Source organism: Salvelinus namaycush, chromosome 3, assembly GCF_016432855.1.
Source record: "Salvelinus namaycush isolate Seneca chromosome 3, SaNama_1.0, whole genome shotgun sequence".
NCBI lineage: Eukaryota > Metazoa > Chordata > Actinopteri > Salmoniformes > Salmonidae > Salvelinus > Salvelinus namaycush.
Window position 1 is genome coordinate 39719387 of NC_052309.1, and position 16653 is coordinate 39736039.

General features: G+C 42.3%; 2 protein-coding genes across 5 annotated transcripts in view; both read left to right on the forward strand.

Annotated features, from left to right (window-relative positions):
• LOC120044354 (homeobox protein PKNOX2-like) overlaps positions 1-7022 on the forward strand; it is a 33487-nt gene extending 26465 nt beyond the window's left edge. For 3 of the 4 annotated variants that reach the window (XM_038988975.1, XM_038988976.1, XM_038988977.1), the window contains 4 exons: positions 3730-3849; positions 4384-4460; positions 4798-4973; positions 5395-7022. In XM_038988975.1, the coding sequence (XP_038844903.1) occupies positions 3730-3849; positions 4384-4460; positions 4798-4973; positions 5395-5648 (627 nt within the window). In that variant the 3' untranslated portion in view covers positions 5649-7022. The remainder of the gene's footprint in view (positions 1-3729; positions 3850-4383; positions 4461-4797; positions 4974-5394) is intronic. The other variant, XM_038988978.1, reaches the window with a different exon arrangement.
• A 2726-nt stretch (positions 7023-9748) lies between these two features.
• On the forward strand, positions 9749-16295 carry LOC120043872 (pannexin-3-like). Its single transcript, XM_038988476.1, has 5 exons — positions 9749-9940; positions 11819-11953; positions 13882-14096; positions 14934-15682; positions 16237-16295. The coding sequence occupies exons 1-5, from the start codon at positions 9749-9751 to the stop codon at positions 16293-16295; spliced, it is 1350 nt and encodes a 449-aa protein (XP_038844404.1).
• The last annotated feature ends 358 nt before the right edge of the window (positions 16296-16653 follow it).

A 16653-nucleotide genomic window follows, 5' to 3' on the forward strand; every position in this document is an offset into this window, starting at 1 on the left:
ATGCTGTGTGTGTGTGTGTGTGTGTGTGTGTGTGTGTGTGTGTGTGTGTGTGTGTGTGTGTGTGTGTGTGTGTGTGTGTGTGTGTGTGTGTGTGTGTGTTTGTGTTTCATATATTTACAGTGCCTTTATAAAGTATTCACACCCCTTGACTTTTTCAAAATGTTGTTGTGTTACAGACAGAATTTTAAATTAATGACATTTTTTTGAAGTGTCACTGGCCTACATACAATACCCCATAATGTCAAAGTGGAATTATGTTTTTATAATTTTTTACAAATTAATTAAAAATGAATACCTGAAATGTCATGAGTCCATAAGTATTCAACCCCTTTATTATGGCAAGCCTAAATAAGTTCAGGAGTAAACATGTGCTTAACAAGTCACATAAAATGCATGGACTATCTGTGTGCAATAATAGTGGTTAACATGACTACATCATCTCTGTACCCCACATATACATTTATCTGTAAGGTCCTTCAGTTGAGCAGTGAATTTCAAACAAAGATTCAACCACAAAGACCAGGGAGGTCCTCCAATGCCTCACAAAGAATGGCACCTATTGGTAGATGGGTAAAAAAAGAAGCAGACATTGAATATCCCTATGAGCATGGTGAATTTATTCATTACGCTTTGAATGGTGTAACAATACACCCAGTCACTACAGGCGTCCTTCTTAACTCAGTTGCCGGAGAGGAAGGAAACCGCTCAGAGATTTCACCATAAGGCCAATGGTGACTTTAAAACAGTTACTGAGTTTAATATCTGTGATATGAGAAAACTTTGGATGGATCAACAATATTGTAGTTAGTCCACAATAATAACCTAAATGACAGAGTGAAAAGAAGGAAGCCTGTACAGAATACAAATATAATAAAGTCACATAATTAGTTAAATAAAGTCCACCTGTGTGCAATCTAAGTGTCACATGATCTGTCACATCATATCAGTATATATACTCCTGTTCTGAAAGGCCCCAGAGTCTGCAACACCACTAAGCAAGGGGCACCACCAAGTAAGTGGCACCATGAAGACCAAGGAGCTCTCCAAACAGGTCAGGGACAACGTTGTGGAGAAGTACAAATCAGGGTTGGGTTATAAAAAAATATCTGAAACTTTGAACATCCCACGGAGCACCATTAAATCCGTTATTAAAACACAAACCTGCCAAGAGAAGGCTGCCCACCAAAACTCACGGACCAGGCAAGGAGGGCATTAATCAGAGAGGCAACAAAGAGACCAAAGATAACCCTGAAGGAGCTGCAAAGCTCCACAGTGGAGATTGGAGTATCTGTCCATAGGACCACTTTAAGCCGTACACTCCACAGAGCTGGGCTTTACGGAAGAATGGACAGAAAAAAAGCCATTGCTTAAAGAAAAAATAAGCAAACATGTTTGGTGTTCTCCAAAAGGCATGTCAGAGAATACCCAAACATATGTAAGAAGGTACTCTGGTCAGATGATACTAAAACTTAGCTTTTTGGCCATCAAGGAAAACGCTATGTCTGGCACAAACCCAACACCTCTCATCACCCTGAGAACACCGTGTTTTTCATCGGCAGGGACTGGGAAACTGGTCAGAATTGAAGGAATGATGGATGACGCTAAATACGGGGAATTTTTTGAGGGAAACCTGTTTCAGTCTTCCAGAGATTTGAGACTGGGACGGAGGTTCACCTTCCAGCAGGACAATGACCCTAAGCATACTGCTAAAGCAACACTCAAGTGGTTTAAAGGGAAACATTTAAATGTCTTGGAATGGCCTAGTCAAAACCCAGACCTCAATCCAATTGAGAATCTGTGGTATGACTTAGGATTGCTGTACACCAGCGGAACCCATCCAACTTGAAGGAGCTGTAGCAGTTTTGCCTTTAAGAATGGGCAAAAATCCCAGTGGCTAGATGTGCCAAGCTTATAGAGACATATCTTAAGAGACTTGCAGCTGTAATTGCTGCAATAGGTGGCTCTACAAAGTATTGACTTTGGGGGGTTGAATAGTTATGCACGCTCAAGTTTTCTGTTCTTTTGTCTTATTTCTTGTTTGTTTCACAATAAAAAATATTTTGCATCTTCAAAGTGGTAGGCATGTTGTGTAAATCAAATGATACAAACCCCCCAAAAATACATTTTAATTCCACTAAGTAAAACTGCAAAAAATGTGGCAAAGAAATGGTTGCATCATGTTATGGGTTTCTTTGTCATTGGCAAGGGAGTTTTTTATGATAAAAATAATCTGATTAGAGCTAAACACAATCCTAGAGGAAAACCTGGTTCAGTCTGCTTTCCAAAAGACACAGGGAGAAAATTCACCTTTCAACAGGACAATAACCTAAAACGCAAGGCCAGATATACACTGGAATTGCTTACGAAGACGACATTTAATGTTCCCGAGTGGCCTAGTTACAGTTAGACTAAAATCAGCTCGAAATTTTATCACAATATTTAATGTCTGTCTAACAATGATCAACAACTAAGTTGACAGATCTTGAAGAATTTTGTAAAGAATAATGTGCAAAATATTGTACAATCCAGGTGTGCAAAGCTCTTAAAGACTTACCCAGAAAGAGTCACAGGTGATTCTAACATGTTTTGACTCAGGGGATTGAATACTTATCTAATCAAAATACTGTATATTTGTGTTTTATATTTCATGTTTTCTTTTACAAAAAACTTTTTCTTCCACCATCAAATTAGAGTATTTTGTGTAGATCATTGACAAAAAATGACGATTAAATCCATTTTTATCCTTTTTATACCTTCTGAAGGCACTGTATATCAGAATCAGTTGGGAGCCATTCCATTTTCATGACTTTCCAATGCCTGCATGAAATTATTAAGAATATTTTTTAGCTGAGTATATTTATTGATCTATTCAGACATTTGTACTGCCAATTTATGCGTGGTGCAGAAGAAATCTTCATATTTTTGCCTCAAAAGTGTTTTAGCCATTGCAAATGTGTTGTTAAATATGAATGAAGGATCCTCACTTTGATACTGTTTTCGCCAATGCCATAGGAAATATTTATTTTGTGTGTGGACCAGAGGTGAATTTTTTTAGATTAAAGACATTTTGGAATTCATGCATAGTGATCTCATGCCACTGTATATGCCTTTTTAAAAATTTTGTATGCCATTTAGCAGACGCATTGCAAGTGCCATCCTCTACTAACTGAGCTATAGAGGACCATTGGACTCTGTGTGTGTGTGTGTGTGTGTGTGCGTGCGTGCGCGCACATGCATGTGTTTTCTTGACACCAGTGTGAGCATGGACATGGTTTAAACTAGTTAATTGCCACTGAGTACTCCCCACCCAACTATACTGTAAAATAGAAATCGGAGATTTCTTGAATAAGTGCTTTTTCATAATTTTCTCAACCACCCACGGAGTTGGAACAAACCTCTTATCAAAGCCAAAGTTTTAGTTACAAGCTATCTACTTGTACTGTCTTGTTTTTGCACAATTTGCCAGGTTTTTTAGGCACATTTCTCATCGTAGTTCTTTCAGCTAGATCAGACCGGCCTCCTAGATTTCTCTGAGTCAAGGGTGTTGTGAATCGACGTTCCTTTCTCGCCTTTTTATTTTAAGTATCATTACTCAAATTGGGTTGCTATGGCGATGGTGAAGAGGGCGGTTCTGCCCTTGCCAAAGAGACGGATAATTGGCACTGTCTCTTTGTTACCGTGGCAACAATAACACCCCATCCCTCTCTCCATCCCTCTCTTCCATCCAAGGTAAACCTGGACTTGGCTTCACTCTTGGACAGTGATGACAAGAAGCACAAGAACAAGAGAGGGGTCCTGCCCAAGCACGCCACCAACATCATGCGCTCCTGGCTCTTCCAGCATCTCATGGTGAGCTAGCAACATTAGTGTTCACATCAATGTTAATATGTTGGAGTTACAGTAGCCACAGAGCTAATATTCATCCCTATTCCTTTGGTTAAGCTATAGAGGAAGTTATTGAGAAGAGTCAAGCTATGGAGGAAAATCAGGGTGAAGGGTTTAGAGCTAATGATGTCAGGGTTGTAGCTGTGTATGACTGAAGGCCTCATCCAGAAACAACCCACATAGCTTCTACCTAGTAGGCACTTGTAGTGATCTGAAATAATGAATTGAATATCTCCATGAATTTATTGAATAGGTATAAGCAATATGGTAGTTCCACTCCCTCAGATAGGCTATGAAGAATTAGATTTAGGGGCTAAGGATTGTTTCTGGCCAAGGCCTGAGAATACAAGGTGTTGGGGCATGGGTCAAAGGTTTAGGGAAGTTGAGAGTTTAGGGGTGAGGGGAGGGTTTGAACTATTCATTCACAAAACTACTAATTGAAATTGATTAAACTTTACTGATGGCATCCTAAATATCTTAAATCTGTCCCTTTTGTAGCATCCCTACCCAACAGAGGACGAGAAAAGACAGATTGCAGGACAAACAAATCTGACCTTATTACAGGTCAACAACTGGTAAGATTGTAATACTACTACTGCAAATGCACTAGGAGATGAAAATCAGCTGGCTAAAAGTATGGATGAAATCAATAGAAATGTTGAATGTTCAGAGTGAATGTTGATGAGTTCAAACTTCAGTGCTATGCTTTATCACCTGATGGTGATTCACAACATAGTGGCGCCATCTACTGGTCTACAAATGTTCTCAGTATCATAGAGTACGACATTCTTACAGAGAAAAAAGGTCTGTCTCTATGTTTCTCTCACACGGGTCTTTTTCCCTTTACCTCTCCAATTCCCTCTCTCCCTCTCCCCCTGCATCTCTCTCTCCCCCCCCTCTCTCTCTCTCTAGGTTTATCAACGCTCGCAGGCGCATCCTCCAGCCCATGCTGGATGCCAGTAACCCAGACCCAGCTCCCAAGGCTAAGAAGATGAAGTCCCAACACCGTCCAACCCAGCGCTTCTGGCCAGACTCCATTGTTGCTGGCGTCTTGCAGACACATGGACCTCACTCTAACAACGCTGACAGTACGTCACTAAACCATTCAAACGCTCTGTCAATGTCTATTTGTCTGTTTCAAAACTCTGGCTAAAGATTGGTTGAGTCATCATGATTCTCTTGATATTTCAACATAGTTTCCTTGTTATTTCAACCTACTTTATAAGGGTAATCATTTTGCATCAATGTGCATAGATAGTGTGCACTTGCACACTCATCCTCATGGATTTAAAAGCAATGGATCAGTGAATACAATACATTGAATATTGGCATGGGCTATAGTGATCCCACCACATTACACCAGTTCATTCTTTTTAATCTCAGTAGGGGGGGGTGAATGAGTGCACACTTTGATGAGAAGGATATAGAATCGGAGGCAGGTATAATGTCATGTTTGTGTTTCTTAGTGTGTAAACCCTGCGTTGCCTGCTTCTCCTTCTTCTCATACAGACCCCCTAGGCTTGGACAGCCTCCAGCCCCTGTCCTCTGACTCAGCCACCCTGGCCATGCAGCAAGCAATGCTGGGTGGAACCGACGACTCCATGGATGGCACAGAGGAAGAGGAGGAGGAGGAGGAGGAAGAGGAAGTTATGGAGGAGGACGAGGAAGATGAGGAGGAGGAAGAGAGCGAGGGAGGGAGACGTATATCCGGCGGCGGAGGAAGGAGAGATCTGGGCATGGAGCATAGAGAGGGGCTAGAGTAATGAGATGTGTTAAAGGACAACGTGACCTTTTGACACCTGGGTTGTGTTCAGTAGTCACCAAAACAGAAGAAAACAGACTGAGACAGAAAGGGACTACCTGGATTTCTCCACTAAGAAATTTGTTTTGTTATGGGTGCCCTAATGAACACAATTCAGACCATACTTTCCCTCCACAAACCACACCTCCATTCAATCTTAACCCCTGCCCAGCCCCTAGATTCAGGCAACAGTCACACCTTGAATGGGCCTTTTGTTTTTTCTACCATGGATTTCTGTCTAGAAACTACAGATCCGTCCCATCAGAACTCTTAAGAAGGAAGATCCTATATGAGGATTAGGGGTCTGAAGGTGTCCTAAAATGGTCACCATAAATTGTGTGTCCTAGAATGGACACCATACTCTGTGGACTAGTGGGTCACCACAAACCTCTTATGTTTTATTACTGACAAAACAATGACAACTATGAGTTGCTGTATGTGAGTTGATTGTGAACTTGTACTGTAGGTCTATACCTGGCCGTCACGTTGGGTTCCATGCTTTGGAATCATCCAAGCCTTAGTCCGTTTCAGATTGACTCCATGAACACGATGTTGTCATTATGTTTTCCGCACACATTTTCATAATGTTGATGACGAGCGATTTTTCACTGCAACAAAATTGATGTTTTCGGGCATGATTAAAAAAACGTTTCATTCTTTGAGGCCAAGAGCAAAAACTGCACAAAGTATGTATATTAGATGTTTTGACGTTTGCGTTACATTGCTGAAGGCTTGCATATTTATAAACAATTTTCTTCGAGCTTTCAGAAGACGGTTCAAATGGCACCTTTGTAGAAGGCACAAAGTAACTGTTGTGATGTTCTGGAGGTCTTGCAATTGAGAAAACGCTTGAGTGAATCTGAGTTATCGAAGTTACTGATGGCCAATCAAGGTGACAAAATCTCAAGACTGGAAAGAAATACTCTATGTCACATTGAGGATTCACATTACAAACAAAACACTGCCTTGGTAACAGTGTCTCAATGAGTTAAAGAAAAACATACCGACATGAAGAGAAATGGAATTGAATCCTCACATCTTTAAGTGAAAACCTTTGCAAGAAAAAGACAATTTAAAGGGAAAGCCTGCATATTTAAAGGGAAGAGTTAAATTCCTGAAACGATTCTCTATGTTTCACGTTAAGGATTTGAAGAAACTGTGAAAACTAAGTTCAACCCTCTTTTTGTGCTAAATGAAATCCACAAAATTAAGCCACCCGTTTTCTAATGTGATGTCTAGAAAAGAAAAACCTGTTCTTGAATGTTCATTGAGATTGGTCTTTGTGAATTATGTTCTTCATTATAAACTGGGTGGTTCGAGCCCTGAATGCTGATTTGCTGACAACCGTGGTATACCACGGGTATGACAAAGCATTTCTTTTTACTGCTCTAATTACGTTGTTAACCAGTTTATAATAGCAATAAGGCACCTCGGGGGTTTGTGGTATATGGCCAATATACCACGGCTAAGGGCTGTGTCTAGGCACCTGAGAACAGCACTTAGCCGTGGTATATTTGCCATATACCACACACCCTCGTGCCTTATTGCTTAATTATACATTTTCTTGATTGCTTATTTTTTTTTAATGGTTCTTCCAGAGCAAGTGACTAGGGATTTCATTTTTTGGGTTTGTGCACATTGTTGTCATAATCTATTGTTTCAATAGACAATTTTTATAATTAAAATAGATAAAGCTTCTAGTTTGAGTATCCTTTCTGAGGCAGGAAGGTGTGTGCATATGACAGTTGTCACACACAGTGTGTATATTAGGGCAGCCTCAGTCAGCTTACTATAGACACTTTTGTGAGTATCGTGACAGGCCTACCTCTCCTCCCTGTGGCCAGATTGGGTATTACAATCAAAATAGTACAAATTACATCAAAAACAACTGCTAAAGATACCCCACATAAATTGTCATGAATCTGTGTTTAATCTTACGCCATTGCTCCTGTCAGAAAAGTTCACCCAAGCCACACTACCTGTTGCATGCTGACAGTAACCCAACACTGGGCCTCTGCTTTTCAAACAAGAAAGACCACTTCTGTATTAGACAATAACCACAGTTCTCCACAAATTACAGATGAAGCTCAGACTAAACGGCCTCAATGTAGAGCAACCTCCCACATTTCCTTGTCATGTCTTTTATATCCCACCCTCTGGTTGTTAATCAAACCTGTGATTTGGTCTTGCTGGAGTACCACCCCCATGTCTTCCCACCTTTAAATTTGGGTGACCCATGTACTGTAAGTAGAGAGTATCAAAAAACATTTGCTGAATATGATACAAGTCTGGGATCTTCTGTAGATGGCCATTATACATTGATTTCAGACATTCACACACGCACACATATATACACACTTGTATCCTTGACCTACTTCATTGTAGATGGCCACCACACTCACACACACACACACACGTAATAAAATACCCCAAATTCCTAAAATCATTGTATCTGTATTTGGACTACATATGACCAAGCATTCCATGATTGCCATTAGGGTAGTTGTGGTATGGCAAGTTGTTCTACATTGCACTAGTTACCAGTCATTCAGTTCCTCTGAAGTTATCCATCCTAGCAGCAGCACATAAATAGCTGTAGCAGACAGGGCCTAACTCTAACTACCATTCTCAATACTGTATGCTAGCAGCAGCAGCAGTTCTGGAGCCAACCTTAGGTATAAATAAGAGGGGAAATTAGAGAGACAGGAAAAGCCACTGGTGCTTGGGTCTTGTTTGAAGTGGGCTGCTGCCATGGCAGTCGAGCATGGTTGGGACCTCAGTGAAGAGGCTGGGCAGTGGGTCATATGAACACACACAAGCGTGAACACACACACGTAAGTACAGACACACACACACACAGTCGCCACTCCCTCCTCCCACCCCAGACACACCTCACCACACAGCAGCCAGGACTGTAGGTCTGTGGAGTTGCGGAGACACCACTGCCATCTGGGCACTAACATAGAGCAGCAGTAATTAGATCCATAGACCCAGGACCCAGGCCCAGTCCAGCCCAGTCCCAGCCTGTCATATAGCAGGGCCCTCACGGACAACTTAAGGGCCTCGCCAACACAGCTCTGGTCTTCAGAGAGGCGTTTGGTTCAGTTGTCTCACTGCATTTCCTTACTGGATTTCCATCCTGCAGTCACTGGTCACTGGAAAGAGCAAGCGGATTGAAGGTAACATGGAAGCTGTTTATCATTGTATTGTAGAAGATGTGTAATGGAAATGATTGAAAGGCTGTTGACATTTAGGGAGATAGAGATGTGTAGAATAAGTGGTACTTATACCAAGGGTTTAAAGTACTTTGATGCATGTTTGGTATTTACGGTATTGTCAATTGAAGAAAAATATCTGAGAAACTATTTTCTCTTCTCATCCTTTGCCATAGTTTTGCATACTGTTTTGATGGTTACTTCACACATTGAATACCAGTTTTATTTGGGGCTCCCGAGTGGCGCAGCGGTCTAAGGCACTACATCTCAGCGCTAGAGGCGTCACTACAGACACCCTGGTTTGAATCCAGGCTGTCTCACAACCGACTGTGATTGGGAGTCCCATAGGGCGGCGCACAATTGGCCCAGCGTCGTCCGGGTTTGGCCGGTGTAGGCCGACATTGTAAATAAGAATTTGTTCTTAACTGGCTTACCTAGTTAAATTTAAACAGTTTATTTCTCAGATTGGATATCAAGACTATAATACTAGTGGTTTAATACGATGACATAGTAAATCTGAAATCTGTATCAATAGAAAAAAGAAACAACTGAATACAAAGTACATTCTAATACTCTACAGGGTAGGACAAATGTATTTCCCCTAGCTAACCCAGAAACTCCTGGTTGCCAGTTGGGACGGGACTCCGCCCCAGGCTAAAATCCTTCATGCTCTACTAGGGCTCAGTGCTATAAAGTCTCAGTGGACTCCGCTTGCCAGTTTGGATTTAATCTGGTCCGTGCAACAACGAAAAACTTTCTCTACTAGTGTAAACTCAGTTCTCCCAGGTCTCAGTGGGCTCAGTTGGGAGTAAATCCAACATTTCCCTGTACATCTCTAGGTGTCAAGATGTCCATCGCTAATGCAGCCGCGCAGGCCATGCTGTCGGACGCCTTGCTCCGGGACGGCGCCGGGGGCAACCATATCGGTCACCTGGAGCTGGAGCTGCCGCTCGACAGGGTCATCAAGTTTGTGTCCGTGGGGCTGCCCTTGCTGCTGGTGTCCATGGCCTTCGCTCGCGAAATCTCCATCGGTCAGTCTGTCTCTCTCTGTCTGTCTCTGTCTGTCTCTGTCTGTCTCTCCGTCTCTCTCGCTCTCTTTTAGTTCTTGTTTAGCTACAAATCACATTTGTTACATTCTCTGATATTATTTCCTTTCCTCTCTTTTTGCCTCTCTTTCCCTTTTCTGTGTTTATTTTTGCAATTTTCTCATGCCTCTTTTGTCCGCTGTATCATTGGGTCAATATTCCTCCATTTTCTTTTTCTGTCTCACATTTCTCTCTCTAGTCTCTTCTCATTTGCCTTTTTCCCTTTACTGTACGGGAGTGAGAATCTGTGTTTAGGCAAGGGAGTTAGTGATTCAGATTCAGTCACAAACCATTGTTTGCACAGCACTTTTGTGGAGGGTACATGGGGGCACTGGATGTTATAACGGTCCTGGTTGTAGTTTAAGGGTTAAGGAGACAATTCTATCAGCTATTCAAAAGGTTAATTGTAACGTTTTCATGAATTATAAGGTCTCTTTCAATTTATTCATATAATTTCCATTTGTTTTCTGACTTGAGTTGACATGTACTGGACCCCAACCGTGGTCAACTGCAACAATAACACTAACACAACCATGTGTGTGATAGTGGCACACAGAACAGGGTACATACAGGCAAGTTTATTTCCTTGTTTCATTGACATTGAGCTAACGATCGTCTTCCCGTCGAGCTGGACTATAATCAGCCGTTACAGATGTTAATTGGCAGGAGGATGACTGAGAGCAGTGTTCGCAGGTGCCGTGTTGCTTGATAATTACTGGCAACCTACTCCTTTTGCAGTTCTCTATCGAAGTCAAATTAAATTATATGCTAATTAACTGGGAGATGTTGCAAAATGAGGGACAGTCTAGGAACGGTTGATGGCTCTTGGTCCTCCTTATCTAGCTTGGTTTGTTGTCTGCTTCCTCTTTTGTCTGGTTGGTGGTGTCTCCGTTGTCTCTGTTGCGTGCACCTGCTGCAGCAGCCAATAATTCTGCCCACAGCTACAAATAGCTGGGTGAGAAGGATCCCTTGTTGTACAATGGGTAACAAGCAAGATAGGGATGGCAATAGGGGTTCTTTGTCAAACTGTCGCCCAGTGGTAGAAGGAACATGCTTTGTTGCTGTCTGTGTTCCCTTGTAACCTGACGGTCTTGTAGTACATAGTCCATTTTGGATACAGCATGTCCCCAGCTATCTCAATGTCACGTACACACACACACACACAAACGCACGCACGCACATCATGTAACATGTAACCCATCCATGTACAGTTATCTGTAATACCATAACACTGGTGGTGCGGCTTAAACCTACTGCATGCCCAGTCAGCAACTGGATGGTTGGGTGTACTTATTTTAGGAGACTCTCACAGATGTGGAGATTTGGAGTCTGTGTATAAAAATAGGGTGTCCTGTGTTATTCTCAGAGTTCTCTCTGAAGTGGCCCTTTGCCTGTCGCCCTGCCCTGCTCTCCCAGCACTGCTGTAGAGGAGATGGGCTGAACGGAAGGGTGTGGACCCTTGGCTCTGTGGTTAAGCCATCTGTATGGTGGAACGGGCAGGGCTTGTTCTGAAAAGGACCCACACATTAGGAGGTTAACACCACCCTGTTTAAAAACGCAAGTTTCCATTTAGAAGCATATGATTTAGATTTGTTAGGGCTAACCTTTCTGCTTCTGGAAAAGGGAACCTTCTGAAAAGCTTTAAGGCACATTATGGAAACTCTCTCTCTCTCTCTCTCTCTGTGGTGTGTGTTTATGTCTATGCATGCAAGTATGTTGAGTGTGTGCACATGCATCTTTATGTCACTGTAATACTTTTACAAACTGGACCAGTGCAATTGTTGAGCTCAAAATAGTTCAAATCTATATTTGTTTTTCCTCTAGGCCCACAGATCAGCTGTTTCCCACCTAACAACTTCACAGCCAGGCAGGCAGCCTATGTTGACACGTACTGCTGGGACTCCCTTATGCACCATGAGTTTGACACAGATGGAAACTTCGAGGAGCGATCCCTCTGGGTGCACAAGGTATGGCCTGCTGTGTTCTGTCATGCTGGAACGAGAGACAATTGCACACACCTTAATGTGGCACAGGAATTGGACAAAAAAGGTCATAAAACTACTGTAAATAGTTGCTCTTTGTCAGGTGATAAATGACATCAGTGTAAAATAAGTGGGTGAAGAGTCAATGGTATACTGGAGGCATTTTGTGGGCTATACCTGTATTTGGCAATGTTGTTGGAAGATTCCCAATTCAAAAATATGCACTGACAATACATTCTTAAGAGAGAAACCGAATGTCTTTTTAAAGGGGACATTTAAAGATTTCTCCAGACATAACACTGTTAAACTTTGACAAGACATTAACAACCTGAGGTTTCTGTTACTGAGGCCATTAACAACTCGTTTGAAAGCTCAGACATGCACTTTTAGATGGGCTTTCAAAATATGTATTAAGCAGTTCTATCAGTACTGGGCTGTCCAAGTAAGACATGGACCTCATGCTCATGGGTATAATGATGGAGTTAGCCATGTGCTGTGTCCATTGGTATATTTTGATGTGTATTTTGGTGGGCAGTCTGTTCAGAAGCGGCTGATGAGGAGCTGTGTCACAAGCTTGTGAGGGTGTGTGTGTGTGTGTGTGTGTGTTTCTGATGTAGCACAGTACACAGTTTTAGGTGTTCATTGTGGGAAATTGTAGTGTAATGGAAATTCCCATGCAACTGGATGGGTCACCATTTGTAACGGGTGTGGAAATGATCCAACCAATATGTAGAAATGATGCTGAATATAATAAGAAACTACATTCATCAATCTGACTCCAATATTATGTGAATAAAGGCAACAGGTACGTTTCTGGAGGACTCTAGTCAAGGTAGCAAGTTTTACATCACCTCTCAGTATGACTACAATGAACATGGTTCTAACTTGCACCGTTATATCATTTTTAAGAGATTAGATACAAACAGCTAATCCTGGCAACCAATGTTCTAGCATTAATTTATTGAGGCAAGCAGATCAGAGATGTCAAGGCGGTACCCAATCATGTGTAGTGTATAGTGTAAATAACAACTACCAATAGATGTACTAAATTATAAGTGTATAGTCAATCAAATAATTACTCCTTAAAACGAGGAATGCATTTACTCAATTCAACTAATCCTAATAGGATTAATAGGACATGTACAATTACAGTGTACATGAAATAAATTATACATTTATTAAGTGATACACACAGGAGCTTGGTAGCAAGTTCTCAGATATGAGAAAATTCACTGCCCTTTCAACCAAATTCAAGCAGAGACGCATGCCCAACCTGAATTAGCATTTCTTTGCACTTTGCTAGTAAAAACAAGAGACAGGAACAAACCCAGATTAGAATTTTACCAACTCCATTTAAATGATAGGAGCGCTCCTCTTAAAACTATCTGCCATCCGATGAACAAAATAACACAGCTTGCTTCCCTGTAACAATAAATCCATAGCACTTACAGTACAATGAAACATATCAAAATGTGTAGTTCTTTATGAACTCTTGAAACAATCCAAACATGACAATGGAGCCTGGAAGTCACCAGTCGCGAGTATCACCTTCTCTCATTCTTCCACTACAAAATTAAGCTAGGTTGTGAGTAGATATGGAGAGAGATAGGGAGCACCATTACTTTGTACACTAACCATCATTACTTTTTAATGGAAAGTGCCTCTTGCTTCCTTAATGTCACATTAAAGAGCATCCATTAAAAGTAATTAATCTTTCTCATTAAACATTTAAAATGTAGTCTGTAAATTACTTTTCTTCTCTCCCTCCTGCTCTTTCCCTTTCTCCTTCTCTTCTCTTCATCTCACTCTCTCTCACTCTTTATCCTTTCTCTGTCATCATCTCTTACCCTCTACCTCTCCGATCCCCTCCCTTTCTCTTCGTTTCTTTCTCACCTTCCCTCCCTCCCTCTCAGATTTTCCCGTACTCTCTGTTGGCTATGACCATGATGATGTACCTGCCTGCCCTCATCTGGCGTTTCCTCGTGATGCCATCGCTGGGCTCTGACCTGCTCTTCATCATTGATGAGCTGGACAAGTCCTACAACCGCTCCATACGATTGGCTCAGAGCATCCTGGAGATGCGCCAGAACACCCAGAACCCCCTCACCTTCCAAGCCGAGCTTGAGAGGTGAGAGTGGGTGTGGGAGAGATTTGTTGAGGCAGGTAGAGGGAGGATTTTGGACTGGGGAAGAGCGGAAGTCAACAGGCTTAAGGTGTTAGCATGCTTCAGTTTGGCTGGCACCCAACGTGTGTGCTTGCATTCTCCGTTAAAATATATTTTCTTGAAAAATGAGAAAAAAGCAGTAAACGTACTATTTGTCCATTTTGAGAAGCCGTTGCCAGTATACACTTCCTGAAAATAGTCAGAATTAATGTAAGATAACTCAAGAAGTCTGTCATAAATGTTGCTGTTTTTGCCAAGGAGATCTTAGTCGCACAATTTTACATCTAACTAAGATGTTTGGTCCAGTATTTATCAATGATAAAATGTGAATCAAAAAAGAGTTCTCGCTGAATGACAATAAAGATTTTATTGAAGAATCCCTACTGTTGACCAATCACTGACAAAGGGGCATAGACTTTGTCTCTGGCTTCGCCTCCAGAACAGATTTTGTGAGCCCGAACAGCCGAAAAAACCCAAAACGAACAAAAACGTCACAAAATGTGGTCATAATATATCCACAATCTTTACCTGCTGGGAAGCACACCTTTAGATTGATGTCTACAATGATTCTGAAGACGTTTGAGTAGCAATCACGTTCCCGGGTGTTTGTAATTCCCATGGAAACTGAAAACAAGACACTAGTTTAGCTTCAACTACAGTCATGTGACTGACTAAATCTTGAATACTATAAATGCCTTAGATGCTCATACAACCTCCATTATCATACAACAGAGCCAATAACATGAAAGCGTGCTTGAGCCATCTGTCCTCTAACCCGATCTCCTTCATGGTCTCTTTCAGGGCCAAGAGGAAGCGCTACTTCGAGTACCCCCTGCTGGAGAGGTACATGCAGAGCAAGCAAAGCTCCTACTTCCTGGTCAGCATGCTCTTTCTTCGCGGCTTCCTCTTGCTCACCTTCATGTCGGCCGCCTGCCTCTACCTCGTCTATTTCCACATGTCCGCCTTCCTCCAGGACGAGTTCAGCTGCTTCGTCCGCACGGGCCTGCTGCGTGACCAAAACTGGGTTCCCGAGCTGGTCCAGTGCAAGATGACCGGCCAACTGGTCTTCCAGGTGATTAGCGTGGCTAACGGCGCTATCTATGTCCTGCTGGTGCCTATCGTGCTGTTCAGCTTGGTCCGCCTCTTCTGCTGGGATACGACTCTATTGTCGGTGTATGAGGTTCTCCCCGCATTGGGCCTCAACAGTGGTCGCAAGCTGGGCTGCCCACTCAACGACCTCAACGTTCTTTTACTGTTTCTGCGCGCTAACGTGGTGCACCTGCAGTCTTATGGCAGGCTGAGGGCTATATGCTCGCTGGCGCCCCCGCAGATCGGTAAGGGGAATGGCATGAAGGGTGTGAGGATGCTGACGGCGGAGGAGATCGAGGAGAGGGCCGAGATGGCGCAGGAGTTGGAGGAGGACGTGGAGGAGCTGCGGGAGGAAGGGAAGCTCAACCTGGTGGACATCATGACCATCTTAGGAGCAGCCCGGGGAAACGCTGTCAACTGCACCGAGTCCAGGCCACTGGTGGAGGAGAATATGAGTCTGGGTACCATAACTCTTATCTACACTCTCAAACGTATTCTGTTTGTGGTCTTGTTCGTCTATATCGTTTTGCAAGTTGAGAAAATTATAAAGTGAGGAATCGCTGCAAGACTGCAGATGAAGCTGAAATTAAATAGTCTGCTCCAGTACTTTGACTGAGTACCGGCTGGTGGTGTAAGCAGTTTTCATTGAATAGCCACTATACTCTTATTGAATATTAAATGAGGCAAAAGTAATAATGGACTTGAATTGAGATAGCAGGTTTGATATAAACTTTTCCATCCACACTTAGGGAACATTAGAATATACCATATGTTCTCAGTAGCTTTGATACAGAAATGCTTTGCACAAATATTAATTGTACACAAATGGTTTATTTTAATTGTCAAACTACTATGCCAGTAGGCCTAATATAAATAACTATTATGTGTTAGAGTTTTTCCCATGACCGGACAGCCTATTACTTCTAAAAGAGGCTTTTATTAGGAAATACTGCAAGAGATCAGGTACAATTTGTGTTTTTTTCCACTCCTAACTCCCCTCTCTGTCTCCTTACAGAGCCAAACCACCAGGGGTACCATGAGTTGAAGGAGACTGCATCATGTAAAAATGACTAAATCACCAATGGACTGGACCATCAATGTGACACCAATCAATGTGGATGAAGGAAAAATATACTGAACAAAAATATAAACGCAACATGCAACAATTTCAATGATTTTACTGAGTTACAGTTCATATAAGGAAATCAGTCAATTTAAATACATTTTTAGGCCCTAATCTATGTATTTCAAATGCCTGGGCAGGTGTGCAGCCATGGGTAAGCCAGGCCCAGCTAATCAGAATTCGTTTTCCCCCCAAAAAAGGGCTTTATTACTGACAGAAAAACTCCTCAGTTTCATCAGCTGTCTGGGTGGCTGGTCTCAGACAATTCCGCAGGTGAAGAAGCCGGATGTGGAGGTCCTGGGCTGGAGT

Excerpts from the sequence above, each read along its gene's own strand:
- LOC120043872 (XM_038988476.1), top strand. The coding sequence starts at position 9,749 with ATGTCCATCGCTAATGCAGCCGCGCAGGCCATGCTGTCGGACGCCTTG. Across the intron at positions 11,954-13,881 it reads GATCCCTCTGGGTGCACAAG|ATTTTCCCGTACTCTCTGTT; the intron begins GTATGGCCTGCT and ends CCTCCCTCTCAG. Across the intron at positions 14,097-14,933 it reads TTCCAAGCCGAGCTTGAGAG|GGCCAAGAGGAAGCGCTACT; the intron begins GTGAGAGTGGGT and ends GGTCTCTTTCAG.